At 42.6% G+C, this 13,025-nt stretch overlaps 2 protein-coding genes across 2 annotated transcripts; one reads left to right on the plus strand and one right to left on the minus strand.

The window, feature by feature from the left end:
• The first annotated feature begins 149 nt into the window (after positions 1-149).
• On the plus strand, positions 150-3,357 carry LOC115553902 (2-iminobutanoate/2-iminopropanoate deaminase). The gene is made up of 6 exons (XM_030370431.1): positions 150-395; positions 866-971; positions 1,305-1,359; positions 1,469-1,537; positions 2,634-2,689; positions 2,985-3,357. The coding sequence occupies exons 1-6, from the start codon at positions 331-333 to the stop codon at positions 3,042-3,044; spliced, it is 411 nt and encodes a 136-aa protein (XP_030226291.1). The 5' UTR covers positions 150-330; the 3' UTR covers positions 3,045-3,357.
• A 140-nt stretch (positions 3,358-3,497) lies between these two features.
• Positions 3,498-12,395, minus strand: LOC115553901 (skin secretory protein xP2). The gene is made up of 3 exons (XM_030370430.1): positions 11,988-12,395; positions 7,032-8,708; positions 3,498-5,010 (listed from the first exon to the last, which is right to left on the minus strand). Exons 1-2 carry the CDS (start codon positions 12,073-12,075, stop codon positions 7,033-7,035), a joined length of 1,764 nt encoding a protein of 587 aa, XP_030226290.1. The 5' UTR covers positions 12,076-12,395; the 3' UTR covers positions 3,498-5,010; position 7,032.
• Between the last annotated feature and the right edge of the window lie 630 nt (positions 12,396-13,025).

Raw genomic sequence — 13,025 nt, forward strand, 5'->3', positions numbered from 1 at the left:
GACAAACAATGACGACACATATTTACCTAAACATAGATATGCATTTATATTCAGAGGGAATTAAAGATAAAAATTTAAAATGTAATTTGAGTCTTATAATGCGGCAAAACAAAAAATGTTTTTCTACCAACAGTGCTATTTACGGTAAAAGAAGCAGGTCTTGGGTGCAGCTCAGAGCCAATCAGAGAAATAGCTCTGGTACTGCTGCCTATTTAATAGGTCCATGGTCTGACCTCCAGTCCACGCCTGTCTCTTCTGTGTAGCAGGTTCGATTTTGTGAACTTCTGCAATTTTTGGAGCTTGCTGAGTATAGAAAAGTTTAGTATCGCCATGGCTACCCTTATAAGAAGAATCATCAACACAACTAGCGCTCCTGCGGCTATCGGTCCGTACAGGTAAAAGTTTATTTTGGTCATGGGTTGGTAGAAGATTTTATTATTTATTTCTGCTCAATCTTTCTTTCTGTAAACCGCGGGTGTATATGAATGTCCGTCAAGCAACAACACATCTCGTCGTTATGTAATAAGAAACATTGATTTTTGAAACAAGCTATACAGTGCACTTATTTTGGGGGGCGTGTACTGTGTCATCCAATGGACGCGTAGGAGTATTAGTCCCAAGTGTCCCATTCATACATGTTATCCCCCTTCCCGATTCTTTACATTGAGACTTATGCTGTTGCCACTGCTTAGCAGTAGACATAATTGTCTTTACTGATGGTTACTTTGGCTGAATCCTGTTTTTTTACATTGGTGTGATTTATTCACAAACTACATAATATGCATACCGTTCCCTTAGTATGAGCGCACTATAAACACTAAATGTTCAATTTCAACACTCTGATTTGCTGTGTTGTTTTCCCCAGCCAAGCAGTAGTGGTAGACCGGACCATGTACATCTCAGGACAGCTTGGCATGGACCCTGTCAGTGGGCAGCTAGTGGAAGGGGGCGTCCAGGCCCAGACCAAACAGGTGATCACTCACAAGACTTCTCTCGTGTGTCTAAATATAATTGTTCCAGAGAGTTTTGGGTGTTACACGTGGTTGTATGTATATAGGTGGAGTTAATCTGGTGACCCTATGTGCTAACATGCTCTGAGAATTTACAGTGTTGACCTGTTCCACACAACTGTTCTTGCCTCCTAGATTTTATTTGGTAAAGGATTAGACATACAACCTACTTAATATATTATTAATATACTGTTTAGACATTGTGTTGTGGAAAAATAATGAGCATATTAATGAGCAATTATGTATTATTACCCTCGGTTCTCCTTTAACCACTCCAATGCAATCCCCAAACAGGCCCTTGAGAATATGGGAGAGATTCTCAAAGCTGCTACCTGTGGGTATGCGAATGGTAGGGAACAACCAACTTTGAGGAGTTATAGTGAATCCTGTTCATGAGTATCCATTGTTAGATACTGTGCTCATCATGCACTGTTGAACGTGTCTGTTGTCTTTCCTAGTTGTAAAAACCACTGTGCTCTTGGCTGACATGAACGATTTCACCAAAGTCAACGATGTTTACAAGCAGTGTAAGTACAGAACAGTTTACCTATCTAGTCAAATGTTTTTATGTTGTGATAAGTTTTTGCTCTTAAAGGCCTACGTGCTGTTTAACCGGAAGTTTTGATTAATGGGTACATAAAGCACTCAAAATATGTGTATCATTTATAAAATGTCTCCAATAGTGTTAAAGTCCAATCTTTGGCGTTTTTGGCAGTAACGGGTGTTTTCTAACGCCATTTGGCGATGACGGCACGTTGGGGAGACGTGGTGGATGGTAGCCTCAGCCTAGTACTAGAACTATGGCGTCTAAGAGGTGGCAAGAACCACAAATAATATGTATGATGACCCACAGCAGTATCATTTCGAACCTGTCCGACGTGAGAGGGCGAATGAGGAATTGCCGAGAACTGATGGCGGTCAAAGCCAATTAAATGCATGGTCAGAGGAGAATGAGTGGAGAGTTGCTATCATTTAGCAACGTGCGCTGGAGCTAGTCAATGAACAGCAGTGCATTATTCATTGTAAACTTAAACACGTTTCTCTAAATATGTTTAAAATGAATCCATTTGTTATGAATACATTTCTGGGCTGACATTTTCATTATGTCATTCTTTTCAAAATGGAATTGTTCTTTTTCTATGCATAGGAGTTTAATTTTTTGACTTGGTTCTCTCATCTCTAACAATTGACTTGTCCCCAAGTCTTCACTCTGGTCTAGAAGATTACGTGGATTTATGTTTCATCAGCACAACAGAAAGGTTCTGAATAAATTAAAGGGGAAATGTGTAGGATGATGACAATGATAAGAACACTTTAATTTGCAAATAATGGAACAGGTAGTATTTAACTCGTAAAAATTAAGTCTCTCTGAAAAAGGCAAGTTGGAGGAGGCTTTATATATCTAGGAGTAAACACAGTATCTTGTAACAAATAAAGTTTTGTCTTGCTGCCTGACAGGCCGGGTAAAACTAGTTCATGAACTATCTAAATAATCAGAAATATTCAGGTTAATGAGAGAATAGTGAGATATAATACACATGAATGTTGTGTAAGAATGTAGGGTTTTGTATACTGTGATGAATTGTGTCTTCAAGCACTGAAAACTGTTGTTTTCCTGTTTAGTCTTCAGCACCAACTTTCCAGCCAGAGCTGCCTACCAGGTGGCTGCCCTTCCCAGGGTAAGAGCTGCTCATTTACTGCTTTGATGATGTCCCATCTGACCACAGCACCCCTATTGCTTTCCCAGCTGTGTTAAAGGGGATGTTTCTTACTATAGATGTCCATGGTCATAGATTATTTAATCAAAGTGTCTACTTAGAATGTCTGATCCCATGCAACTTGAAGACACCGAAATAATACCTTTTACATTGGTTAGTTTTGGATGTGCGAATACAATGTAAAACAGTTTTCCCTATTTTTTTCCCTTTCCTTTTCTCTCTGTCCCTGTCTCTGTCTCTCTGGTTGTCAACCAAGGGAGGCTTGGTGGAGATTGAGGCGGTGGCAGTGTTGGGCCCTTTGACCGAAGGTTCCTAATCGAACCAACCATGAAGACGTCCTTATTAATCCTAACTCGCCACGACTCACTGCTTTAAATCTGCATTTGCCAAATTGGGTTAAATTCAACAATATTCCTGTTTTTTAGCATTGTTATAAAACATTGATTGGATTTAGCTCTCCCCAATGAACCTCATGTTAAATGATGGGCGTTATACAAAATAATGTAGAACAAAAGTTTTTGTATTCCTTCTCGTCACTAAAGATAACTTTTTTTTCTGTTATAACCAACTGGAATTTTTGGAAATTGTTATTTGTATGCAATTTAAATAAAGTTAGACATATAAATATATGCAGTAAGTTCATGATCTAACAAATACACTACACTCAATATTAACCTATGTTATTTGCATAGAATTAAATATTGCTACTTTTACCAATAACTTTTATCACTCAACATTAAAACTGAAAAAAAACACCAGAAAGTCCCTCATTAGTCTATAAAGCTTTATTTTGCACACTAAAAGGTTAGCGGCATTGTTGATACACTTGAAAAAGAAAAAACAAACAATGTTACAAAACTCCAACCTCGCTTTGACTCATGTCACAGTAACAAACATTTTACCTTTTTGAAAAATAAGATTATGATCCACTTTGCGTGTTCAGGACCTCAGGAGGTAGAGCGGGTTGACTGGTAACCGGAAGGTTGCTAGTTCGATCCCCGGCTCCTCGTCGAGTGTCCCTAAGCAAGGCACATAACCCTAACTTCTCCTGATGTGCTGCTGTCGCCCTGCATGGTTGACTCCGCCGTCGGTGTGTGAATGTGTGAATAAGTCGCTTTGGATAAAAGCGTCAGCAAAATCCCCTAAATGCAAATTTTATCTGAGTTATTTGTTCCTGCTGTAGAATCCAATCCGTTCCGTTGTGCATAGTGACAACGCCTATGCCAGGTTTCTCAATATCATTTGGACGAGATATGATGGCATATTTCTGAGCTCTAGCTCCTCCAGCCAAATGGTATTTTCCCAATAAAGACATCCCAGTATCTACTACTAAATGAACCGAATCCTCTGTGCTTAAGACCTCTCAAATGACGTTCTACAGAAAAACTGCATACAGTACCTCTTAATAGTACAAAACACATTTTGAAAATAACTTTTACTATTGATTCATTAACAAAGTTTCAATCATGGTACCTCTTAAACATATATATGTTAAGAAAACGTGAGCATTCAACATACATACAAAAACCATGTGAGAAATTATCTTAAATGCAAAGAAACAGGTGCCTTGATGAAAATGTGTTGCTTAATTCACTGTAGCTGTATCCGTGGCATGTTTTCCTTGAACCAGACCTTATACAGTTGTGATTATGTCAATTAAAAAATATATTTAAAATAGTTGTTAATGTGTGTTAAGTATTCATGTTTGTTATGCATGTTACTTTAGGCACTTGAGGTCTTCCAAAACATGCTGTGACATCACAGCTGTAAAGAACTTAATTAGAATATTCACCAATGTAGAACCACATGTTTGTTTTGCTGCTGTGTTTTATAGCTCCCAGAAGTTTCCACTGATTCATACATGAATGTACATGTTCTGAGTTTTTTTTTCTTCTTCCTGCATGGCGCTCCTATGACTACTGCAATGGATATGTTTCACGGGTAAAGACAAACAATTGCCGGCCATCTGTGGTACAATGATGATATTTAAAGGTTGATCAATATTAGATTAGGTTAGGGTTAGCTTTGATCAGACAACAAAGTTCTTTCTGATTTGAACATCCAATTAAATTCTTCATACAGGGACAAACATTAGGGTTTAATTTGGTGTCTGTGACTCTTGAGGGCATTCTTTGTTATTTATCTCAGAGTCGGTTGAGGGAGTGCAGTATGTGATCCGTGGACAGATCCAGCGCACATGTATTTGGTCTTCGTCCTCACCAGGCTTCCTTTGTGGAGCTCACCGTTCCTGGAGAGAACCTGTGGTGCTGACAGCCTTGTCCCTACTCATCAGACACACACACACACACACACACACACACACACACACACACACACACACACACACACACACACACACAAACACACGTAAAGGCACAGGAAAACACACATGCCCACAAAAACACACACGCACATACATACACACACGCACAGGCACACGCAAACACACACATGCACACATACACACAAATGCACACAAACATAATGAGAAAAGAAATGCACACAACAGATATAGAAAGTTTGAGGTCATCACTTCTCAGTTATGTAATGGCATCACAATACATTCAGTGACAGTAATTATACTCAACGACTTCTGCATATCCCATAAAAGGAGTAGCCAGCATTCCTTCATATGTAACCTGCTTAACCGGTTTACTTATAACTTGTTCTTAGAGGTGTCTCTGGAGACATGTACTTTTGTGAGCAGCACCCAAATGCACACGTGGATGTGTGTGTGAACATGTCCTTTCACTGAAAATAAATTACTACATTAGACACTCTCTGGAAATGCCAGCGATTTTAGAGCAAACTGCACACTTTTTCTGAAGCTTCAATACTAACAGTTCTCAACCTGGCATGACACTCCTTTAGATGGATAACATGGGCATGTTTACCAACCCGCAAGGCAAGATAGAAACAAATATAGTAAATCTGTTGCATTAACTTTTCAAGTTGTCTCAGTTTGATAAGGGTCTGTACTGTCAACTGAGGATGTATCATAGATACACGTTTTTTTCTGAGGTGGTGTATTGAAAAGCATGAATTATTCAACCTCATAACTTCTGTATTAAAATGTAATCATATTGCAAGGACCAAACAATATCTTCTTTTGTTCATAATTACATCTTGTTACTATGCATGATTAGATTATAAATGGCATTAACACTAGCCCTGGCAGTGTTATTCAAAACATACACAACATTGTTTGGCTACAGGGAACACTCCTGCAACCTATTAACAATACAGAGCACTATTAGCCTTCTCTGGTATTTGGTGTGTGTGTGTGTGTGTGTGTGTGTGTGTGTGTGTGTGTGTGTGTGTGTGTGTGTGTGTGTGTGTGTGTGTGTGTGTGTGTGTGTGTGTGTGTGTGTGTGTGTGTGTGTGTGTGTGTGTGTCTGTGTGTGCATGCATAGCTGCCCTTATTGTCGTCTAATTCAGCCCATCACACTCAATTTTTATAGAGGTAATCAATCAATCAATATTAAGGATCGTTCAAGATCACCAGATGAATGCTTAACTTGTTACCCTGCCTTCAGGGATGCTGCTATCTATGTGTTGAATATCACCACTGTAACAATGACATCGGTACCTAAGCTAAGGGGTAAGGTGTAAATGGGACATGTTACACAAGATATTTACATGTGACATGTTACTAAACTAACTTAAGAAGATGGATTTGCTTCCTAGACTAAGTGATTGAACATTGATTGTTTACTAGGATGTGAAAAGCATCTGATCTCATTTGAAAAGCTTTAGATCCCTCAATGTTTAGTTGGACATATATTAACCAAGAGTAAAACCAACACCCACCATCAGTATCCTTATGTCTATCTGAATATATATATATATCTACATGTGTGATTACTCATCTCCCTTTGCTTTTCTGACTATACCCATGCATCAGATTATTCCCTTAACATCTCTAACATCTTGCTACCTCAATCAGGAAAGTTAAGCACTTTTAAGTGGGCTTAATATTGTAAATCCTGTCCTATTTGCAGGACAGGTTTTTCCAGTAACCAGATGCTTCGTTAAATCTGGTCAATCAATAATGGATGAACAACTGTCTTGAGCCCGCCCCCCTCACAGCTGTCACCAACTATTATCATCACTCGACTGGCCGACTGGTTTATTTATATTCGATAATGATGAGATCACCATGCCACATCTTCTCAACACCACGTGGTGCAGACAAAGTGCATGAATATCGAACCATGTTTTAGTGATGTAATTGAAAGAATCATTTTACCCTAAAATGAATGAATGAAGATGTGTGTGTTTTGTCAGTCTTGCTGTTGCATACCTTAAGGTGTGGGTTCTGCAGGTGGTACTTTAGCAGCTGCTAAGGCAGATTGTTCTGGAGCCTCTTTCTCAGGAGACACAGCTGGCTCAGCTGTTTTGTCCAATGCAACCAGAGACATCAGTAGGACTTCTGGCACTGTAGCTGCAGCGATTTGTAAATCGATTATTGACTGATCAATGGCCAAGGTTTGGACTGTTTCTTCAACTTGTGCTGGAAGCTCAACTGGTAGAGAGACTTCTACTTGTGCTGGAACCTCAACTGGTGGAGAGACTTCTACCAGTGCTGGAACCTCAACTGGTGGAAAGACTTCTACTGCTGCTAAAACCTCAACTGGTGGAGAGACTTCTACTGGTGCTGGAACCTCAACTGGTGGAGAGACTTCTACTTGTGCTGGAACCTCAACTGGTGGAGAGACTTCTACTTGTGCTGGAACCTCAACTGGTGGAGAGACTTCTACTGGTGCTGGAACCTCAACTGGTGGAGAGACCTCAACTGGTGCTGGAACCTCAACTGGTGGAGAGACTTCTACAGGTGCTGGAACCTCAACTGGTAGAGAGACCTCAACTGGTGCTGGAACCTCAACTGGTGGAGAGACTTCTACAGGTGCTGGAACCTCAACTGGTGGAGAGACTTCTACTGCTGCTGGACCCTCAAATGGTGGACAGACTTCTACTGGTGCTGGAACCTCAACTGGTGGAGAGACTTCTACTGGTGCTTTAACCTCAACTGGTGGAGAGACTTCCACTGGTGCTGAAACCTCAACTGGTGGAGAGGCTTCTACTGGTGCTGGAACCTCAACTGGTGGAGAGGCTTCTACTGGTGCTTGAACCTCAATTGGTGGAGAGACTTCTACTGGTGCTGGAACATCAACTGATGGAGGGACTTCTACTATTGCTGGAACCTCAACTGGTGGATAGGCTTCTACCTGTGCTGAAACTTCTGCTTCTGGAAGTGTTTCAACTGCTGCTGAAACTTCTACTTGTTCAGAGGTTTCTATTTGTGAAATAACCTCAGCTGGTGCTGAAACTTCTGGTGGTGAAGGAACATCAACTGGTGCGCAAACTTCTTCTGTTGCAGAAACGTCAACTTGTTGAGTAGTTTCAAGTTGTGGAGATGTTTCAACTGGCGGAGATGTTTCAACTTCTACTGCTGAAATGATTGCAGCTGGTGCTGAAACTTCACTTGGAGCTGGTATAGGGGTTTCATTCGCTGCTGGGATTTCTGCCTCCACATTTGCAACAAACTCAGCTTTGGCCTGAACTGGCGCAGGAGGTTCATCCTGGATAACAGATACATCAGGCTCCACTGCCAGGACTTCCTCTGTGCTCTCAATAATGGCTTCCACCTCAGAAGGTGCATCTGAAGCTGCAGGTTCATTAGTGCCTGCTTCATCCAACGGCAACAGTGCTTCCACTATCGTCACAAGGGTTTGGGATGCTGCTGGTTCATCAGAGGGAGCAGGCTCTTCAGATGGTTCTGGTTGTGGTTCTTCTTCTGGCACAAGAGCAGCAAGAAGGTCTTCCCCAGAGCCCAGGTCCTCCTCGGCCTCCAGGCCCATTAGCACTTCCTCTGCTTCATCCTCGGTACTAGGTCCACCGACCTCCGATAGGAAAGTCTGCCCAGGCAGCAGTACCTGATCCTCAATGATCCTTGAGTCTTCAAGGATGGCGCCGTTTGCTACAATTTAATCAAGAGAGACAGAATACAACATTAAACATATTATAATGACCCTTGTCTCTTGTATAGTTTAGTAGTATGGTCAATGGATTCATGCTTTTGGTGACCCATTGTTTAATGCTTTACAAAGTGATAGATTGAAGTCAGTTCTTGGTTAGTTATTTTTCTTCCGAGATTTCCCATGACAATTAAGCAAAAATAATGGAAGGTTCATTTAAACAACAATCATCATTTGACAACCTTTCAAGTAAATGATTGTGATAAAGGAGGAATAGATAGGGAACAGTCTTCACACAGCATCTAAGGAAAGTGAATACATTGCAAAGATGTAGAAGAAAACACTGTATACATTATCCACACATAAACACAAATTTTCCAATCTATATATTTTTTGTGCTATTTAAAGAACATGCCCTGCTGGCGACACACATGCTCCCTGCGGGCGACCAGGTGCCCGCGGTCACCGTGTTGGCTACCCCTTCTTTCCTTTTATATGGATTCATGCAATTATCCTGTGTGCGTCTAGGAGGCCCCAGAAGCATGTACAGGAAGAGATCAAGTAAGGTAATAGTAAGCTATAATTTTATCATTTTTAAGCATGTTGCTACAGAGAACATTCTTTAATTTCCGCAGCTGACAGTTTTATTTACTGCAGCCTGCGTTGGTCTCTCGTCCTGAGGCGAGAAATGCGCTGAAGGAGGAAATTAAATGCTCCCACCGCTCCTTATTACTCAACATGTCTTCCTACTATTCTATTCCTACCCTCAGATAAATGGTGCACAGTAGAGCTATTGGTCTATCTACATAACCACCTCTCGGCCTGAAATTCCAGTAGCTCAGAGAACAACACGTTACATATAAACTGTTACAAGAGGAACAACCTCGGTTTGTCTTGTATCACAATATCCCCTTTTTAAATAAAATTATACTATTAGCGCAAACAGTGTGGAAAGCATTGGTGGCTGTTGTGTGACGGAGGTAGGGACGTGTTTGTTTCAGCTCGGTGAATGCATGGATGGTTCGGGCCGGTTTGGGTTGGCTGCGGCTTCCTGATTTCATCGTTTTGACAGACGGGATGAACAGAGTCGGGCGCACTGAGCGGAAGGGAATGCAACAGGCTCTCACGCTGCAGGAAACGAGCCGATAAACAGAAATAAATATCAGCCGAGTAGATGCGGTTGAAAGACTCCAGTGAGTGAGATAAAAAAAGATATGGAAATGTGTTTTAGTGTGAACATAGAATTTTTTTGTTGTGGGAAGTCTGTATGAAAGACAACGGCACACAAGTACCCCTGGACTACCGGTTATTGGTTCCAGGAGTAGATTACCGACAGACGGAGTGGCGGGTGAAAGTCAACCAGCAGCATCTGGAACAAGTCTGACTGAGTGCATCCAGGAATTACAAAAAACTCTTGGAATTGCAGAAATGTCCCTTGAGAAATTGTTTTTGCCTCTATTTGAATACAACCCCTCTAGGATGTGTTAAGCACTGTCTATCATGCCTGCCCATCCTCTACCTTCTCTCTGGCACCCCCGATTCTCTACGCCACTGTCTGGCACGCCTCCCTCCTTATTCAGTCTTTCTCACACATACACTGTAAAACACTCTTGTCTGGTGAACCCCTTGTATTTTAACAAGGGGTTGTGTTTGGGATGGGACAGAGGCAGCTTCTCTTTCTCTCGCGGGCATGGATGACCTGTGTGTCAACACGATTCAGCAGCCAAAGATGACGGAGAGCCCAGTCAAAACAATGGGGTGGCTAGAGGATGCGTGAGTGCTAGGGGAATGGGGGGGGGGGGGGGGGGGGGGGGGGGGTAGACAGAGGATGGGACAAGCAGATGGTTTTGTAGCTGGTGTGGAGACAGTCCTCCATCATGTATAATGTATAACCCATCCATGCATTGGCCATTAGAGAAGCCCGCCAGGGAAAACCGCACAATAAGTGCAGTCTTCTGGTCCGTGTGATGTAATGCCCCGGGACATGACGATGAGACGTGGCATTTTGTCAGGTGGCACGCTTGTGAGGTGGGAGTCAGAGAGGAGTTACACAGAGCACCATGGTGTTGCTGGTGAACGCACTGCACTCATTGGAGATGCAGCCATGGTGCACTGCTGTATTCTGAGATCCATGCAAGTGTGTGAGTGATTGGGCACTCCTGGTTGTTGTGATGACATCAGCGGGCTTCTGTCAGAAGCTGACTCGGGGAAATCGATATTGTTTTTTAAAAGATCAAGTGGTTGCTTGCTTCAAGCGTCCTGTTCGTCAAAGCATTGCATGGCAGCTCTGAACATCATGTTGATAAATCTGCGTGGAGCGGCCCATGGGAGGGTACTCATGCTGAGTATGTACTCTGCGTGTCCCCTGTGTTGAAACACAGGGCGGTGTTCATGGGAATACATACTGTACGTGAAGACATGGTACCATCCCACACTGCCAGGCTATGCAGTAGCCCTGTGCCAGACGGACTGACCCATGAATAGACAATCATGTCCTGTGTCACACATGCCAGCGGGTGGTTACATAAGATTCAAACATGGGCTCTACATGGTAAAACAGAACCTCCCCTTCATTACACAAAGGTAGGACTGAACATTCACACGCAATACAAAAATACAGCTGCAAGGGATATAGACTCAATGCATGGCGAGTGATGCAGCTATCGGATTGCATTCCTGTGTTAAACAAAATGGTACAATGGTACAAGAATGTGGGGCTCTGTAACATAAGAAACAGGTCAGGTCAGAACCTCTGCCTTAGGCTAGAGGTGAACCCTGTGGAGCTTGTTTCGGCTCCCAGAGCAAGCAGGTCTGAGGAGCTCCTAAACTACGGCCCCTTTAGATTCATGGAATGTGCAGAGGAAAACACTTTTGCCCGGTGCCTTGTGAACTTAATGCTCGGAACTATAAATGCAAAGATGCCATGATGAGTTAAAGACGTTACTTTACTGTAAACTCAGTGAAGTCCCACAGCCTGATTCCAATCTTTTTTGAAGGCACAGAGAAGTAGGATACACATGAGCTGGGGAGAAAGCACACGGTGTACTATAGGCGTAGGCACACCCCCCTAGTAAAGGCATTGCTGTGGAAAAACAGAAGAGCCTAGCCTGTGTTCATGCAGTAAGGAAGCATGTATTTATCATTGCATAAAGACCTTTAAACAAGGAGGATATGAAACATTAAGCCCAGAAGGAAATGGGACAGGGGTCTAAAAAGGGATTGGAATGGTAATGTGATCCCTGTGTTGCAAAAGTCACACACGTACACATTCTCATGCTTACCCACGGTATTCCCATTGCTCTCCACCAACTTGCTGACCGGTCTCTTCTCCTCATCCACAACCTGCGCGCTGGACGACGAACAGCCCATGCTGAGGCAGAGGGTACCTCAAGAGTTGAGCCTGGAGTTATTTGAAACCTTTGTGGAACACACAAAGCACCCCAGCTGCTTCCCGTTGGTGCCGAGGAGAACGGTCAAGGGAGAGAACACATGTGGCAGCTCTTTACGTTCCTTAAGAGAAACTGTTGTGTGTCCCCCCTTGTCTCGTCTGGTCGTGTGTTGCATGCATGGCCTGCTGCCCTCTCAGCCCCCACTGACTCACAGCCCTCGCAAAGCAACACTGGCTAACTGAGGAACAGTCACTGCTGACGGGCTTCCACACTCTCGTGGTGACTGGAGGAGGAGGAGGAGGAGGAGGAGGAGGTGGAGGAGGAGGAAGAGGAGGGGGAGGGCGAGGAGGCAGGGCCTGGGATCTCCTCCCCCTATTTAACAACATGAAGAGGATTCTTTACCATTCTACACGTCATCTTATCTTTATTCAGTGTTAAATAAATGGGATTTCAATAATGATGCGCATGGTGAAAAATCCACATAAAAGTCTTTACTTAATATTTTGCTATTTAGGATTTCAAATGGAATGGGCACATACTGTCAAAGGAAATCATTAAACAAAGTACCAGATTCTTATCTGTGTCTGCATTCTTTACTTCAGGATTTTCTTTGGAGTCGTCCCAACCCGTCCTAACCTTGTTTTGTTTGGTTTACTCTTAACTGGTTTTACTGCTTCGCAAGACCCACAGAGTAGGATTCTGAAATGGTCAATGCAAGGCTGACCATCGGTGCTACAGTAGTTGGACTGCCTGGGCTATAAAGGCTTCAGCAGAGGTAGTGTCATACCATTAACCTATGATAAGGTCAGATGGGGAGCACTGTTGTTTCACCACGTAAAATTGATGAAAAATAACTTATTTTAAAGACACTTTGGCCAGCAAAAAAACTTTTTTTTTGCATGATCATGGGAAGATACAGGCAGCAAAGTT

This window comes from Gadus morhua, chromosome 11 (assembly GCF_902167405.1).
Source record: "Gadus morhua chromosome 11, gadMor3.0, whole genome shotgun sequence".
Lineage (NCBI taxonomy): Eukaryota > Metazoa > Chordata > Actinopteri > Gadiformes > Gadidae > Gadus > Gadus morhua.

Bases quoted from the DNA above. Each gene is read 5' to 3' on its own strand.
- LOC115553901 (XM_030370430.1), bottom strand. From the start codon at position 12,075: ATGGGCTGTTCGTCGTCCAGCGCGCAGGTTGTGGATGAGGAGAAGAGA. The intron at 8,709-11,987 runs GTAAGCATGAGA...ATTAAATTGTAG, and splicing joins GAGCAATGGGAATACCGTGG to CAAACGGCGCCATCCTTGAA.
- LOC115553902 (XM_030370431.1), top strand. From the start codon at position 331: ATGGCTACCCTTATAAGAAGAATCATCAACACAACTAGCGCTCCTGCG. The intron at 972-1,304 runs GTGATCACTCAC...ATCCCCAAACAG, and splicing joins TCCAGGCCCAGACCAAACAG to GCCCTTGAGAATATGGGAGA. The intron at 2,690-2,984 runs GTAAGAGCTGCT...TTGTCAACCAAG, and splicing joins AGGTGGCTGCCCTTCCCAGG to GGAGGCTTGGTGGAGATTGA.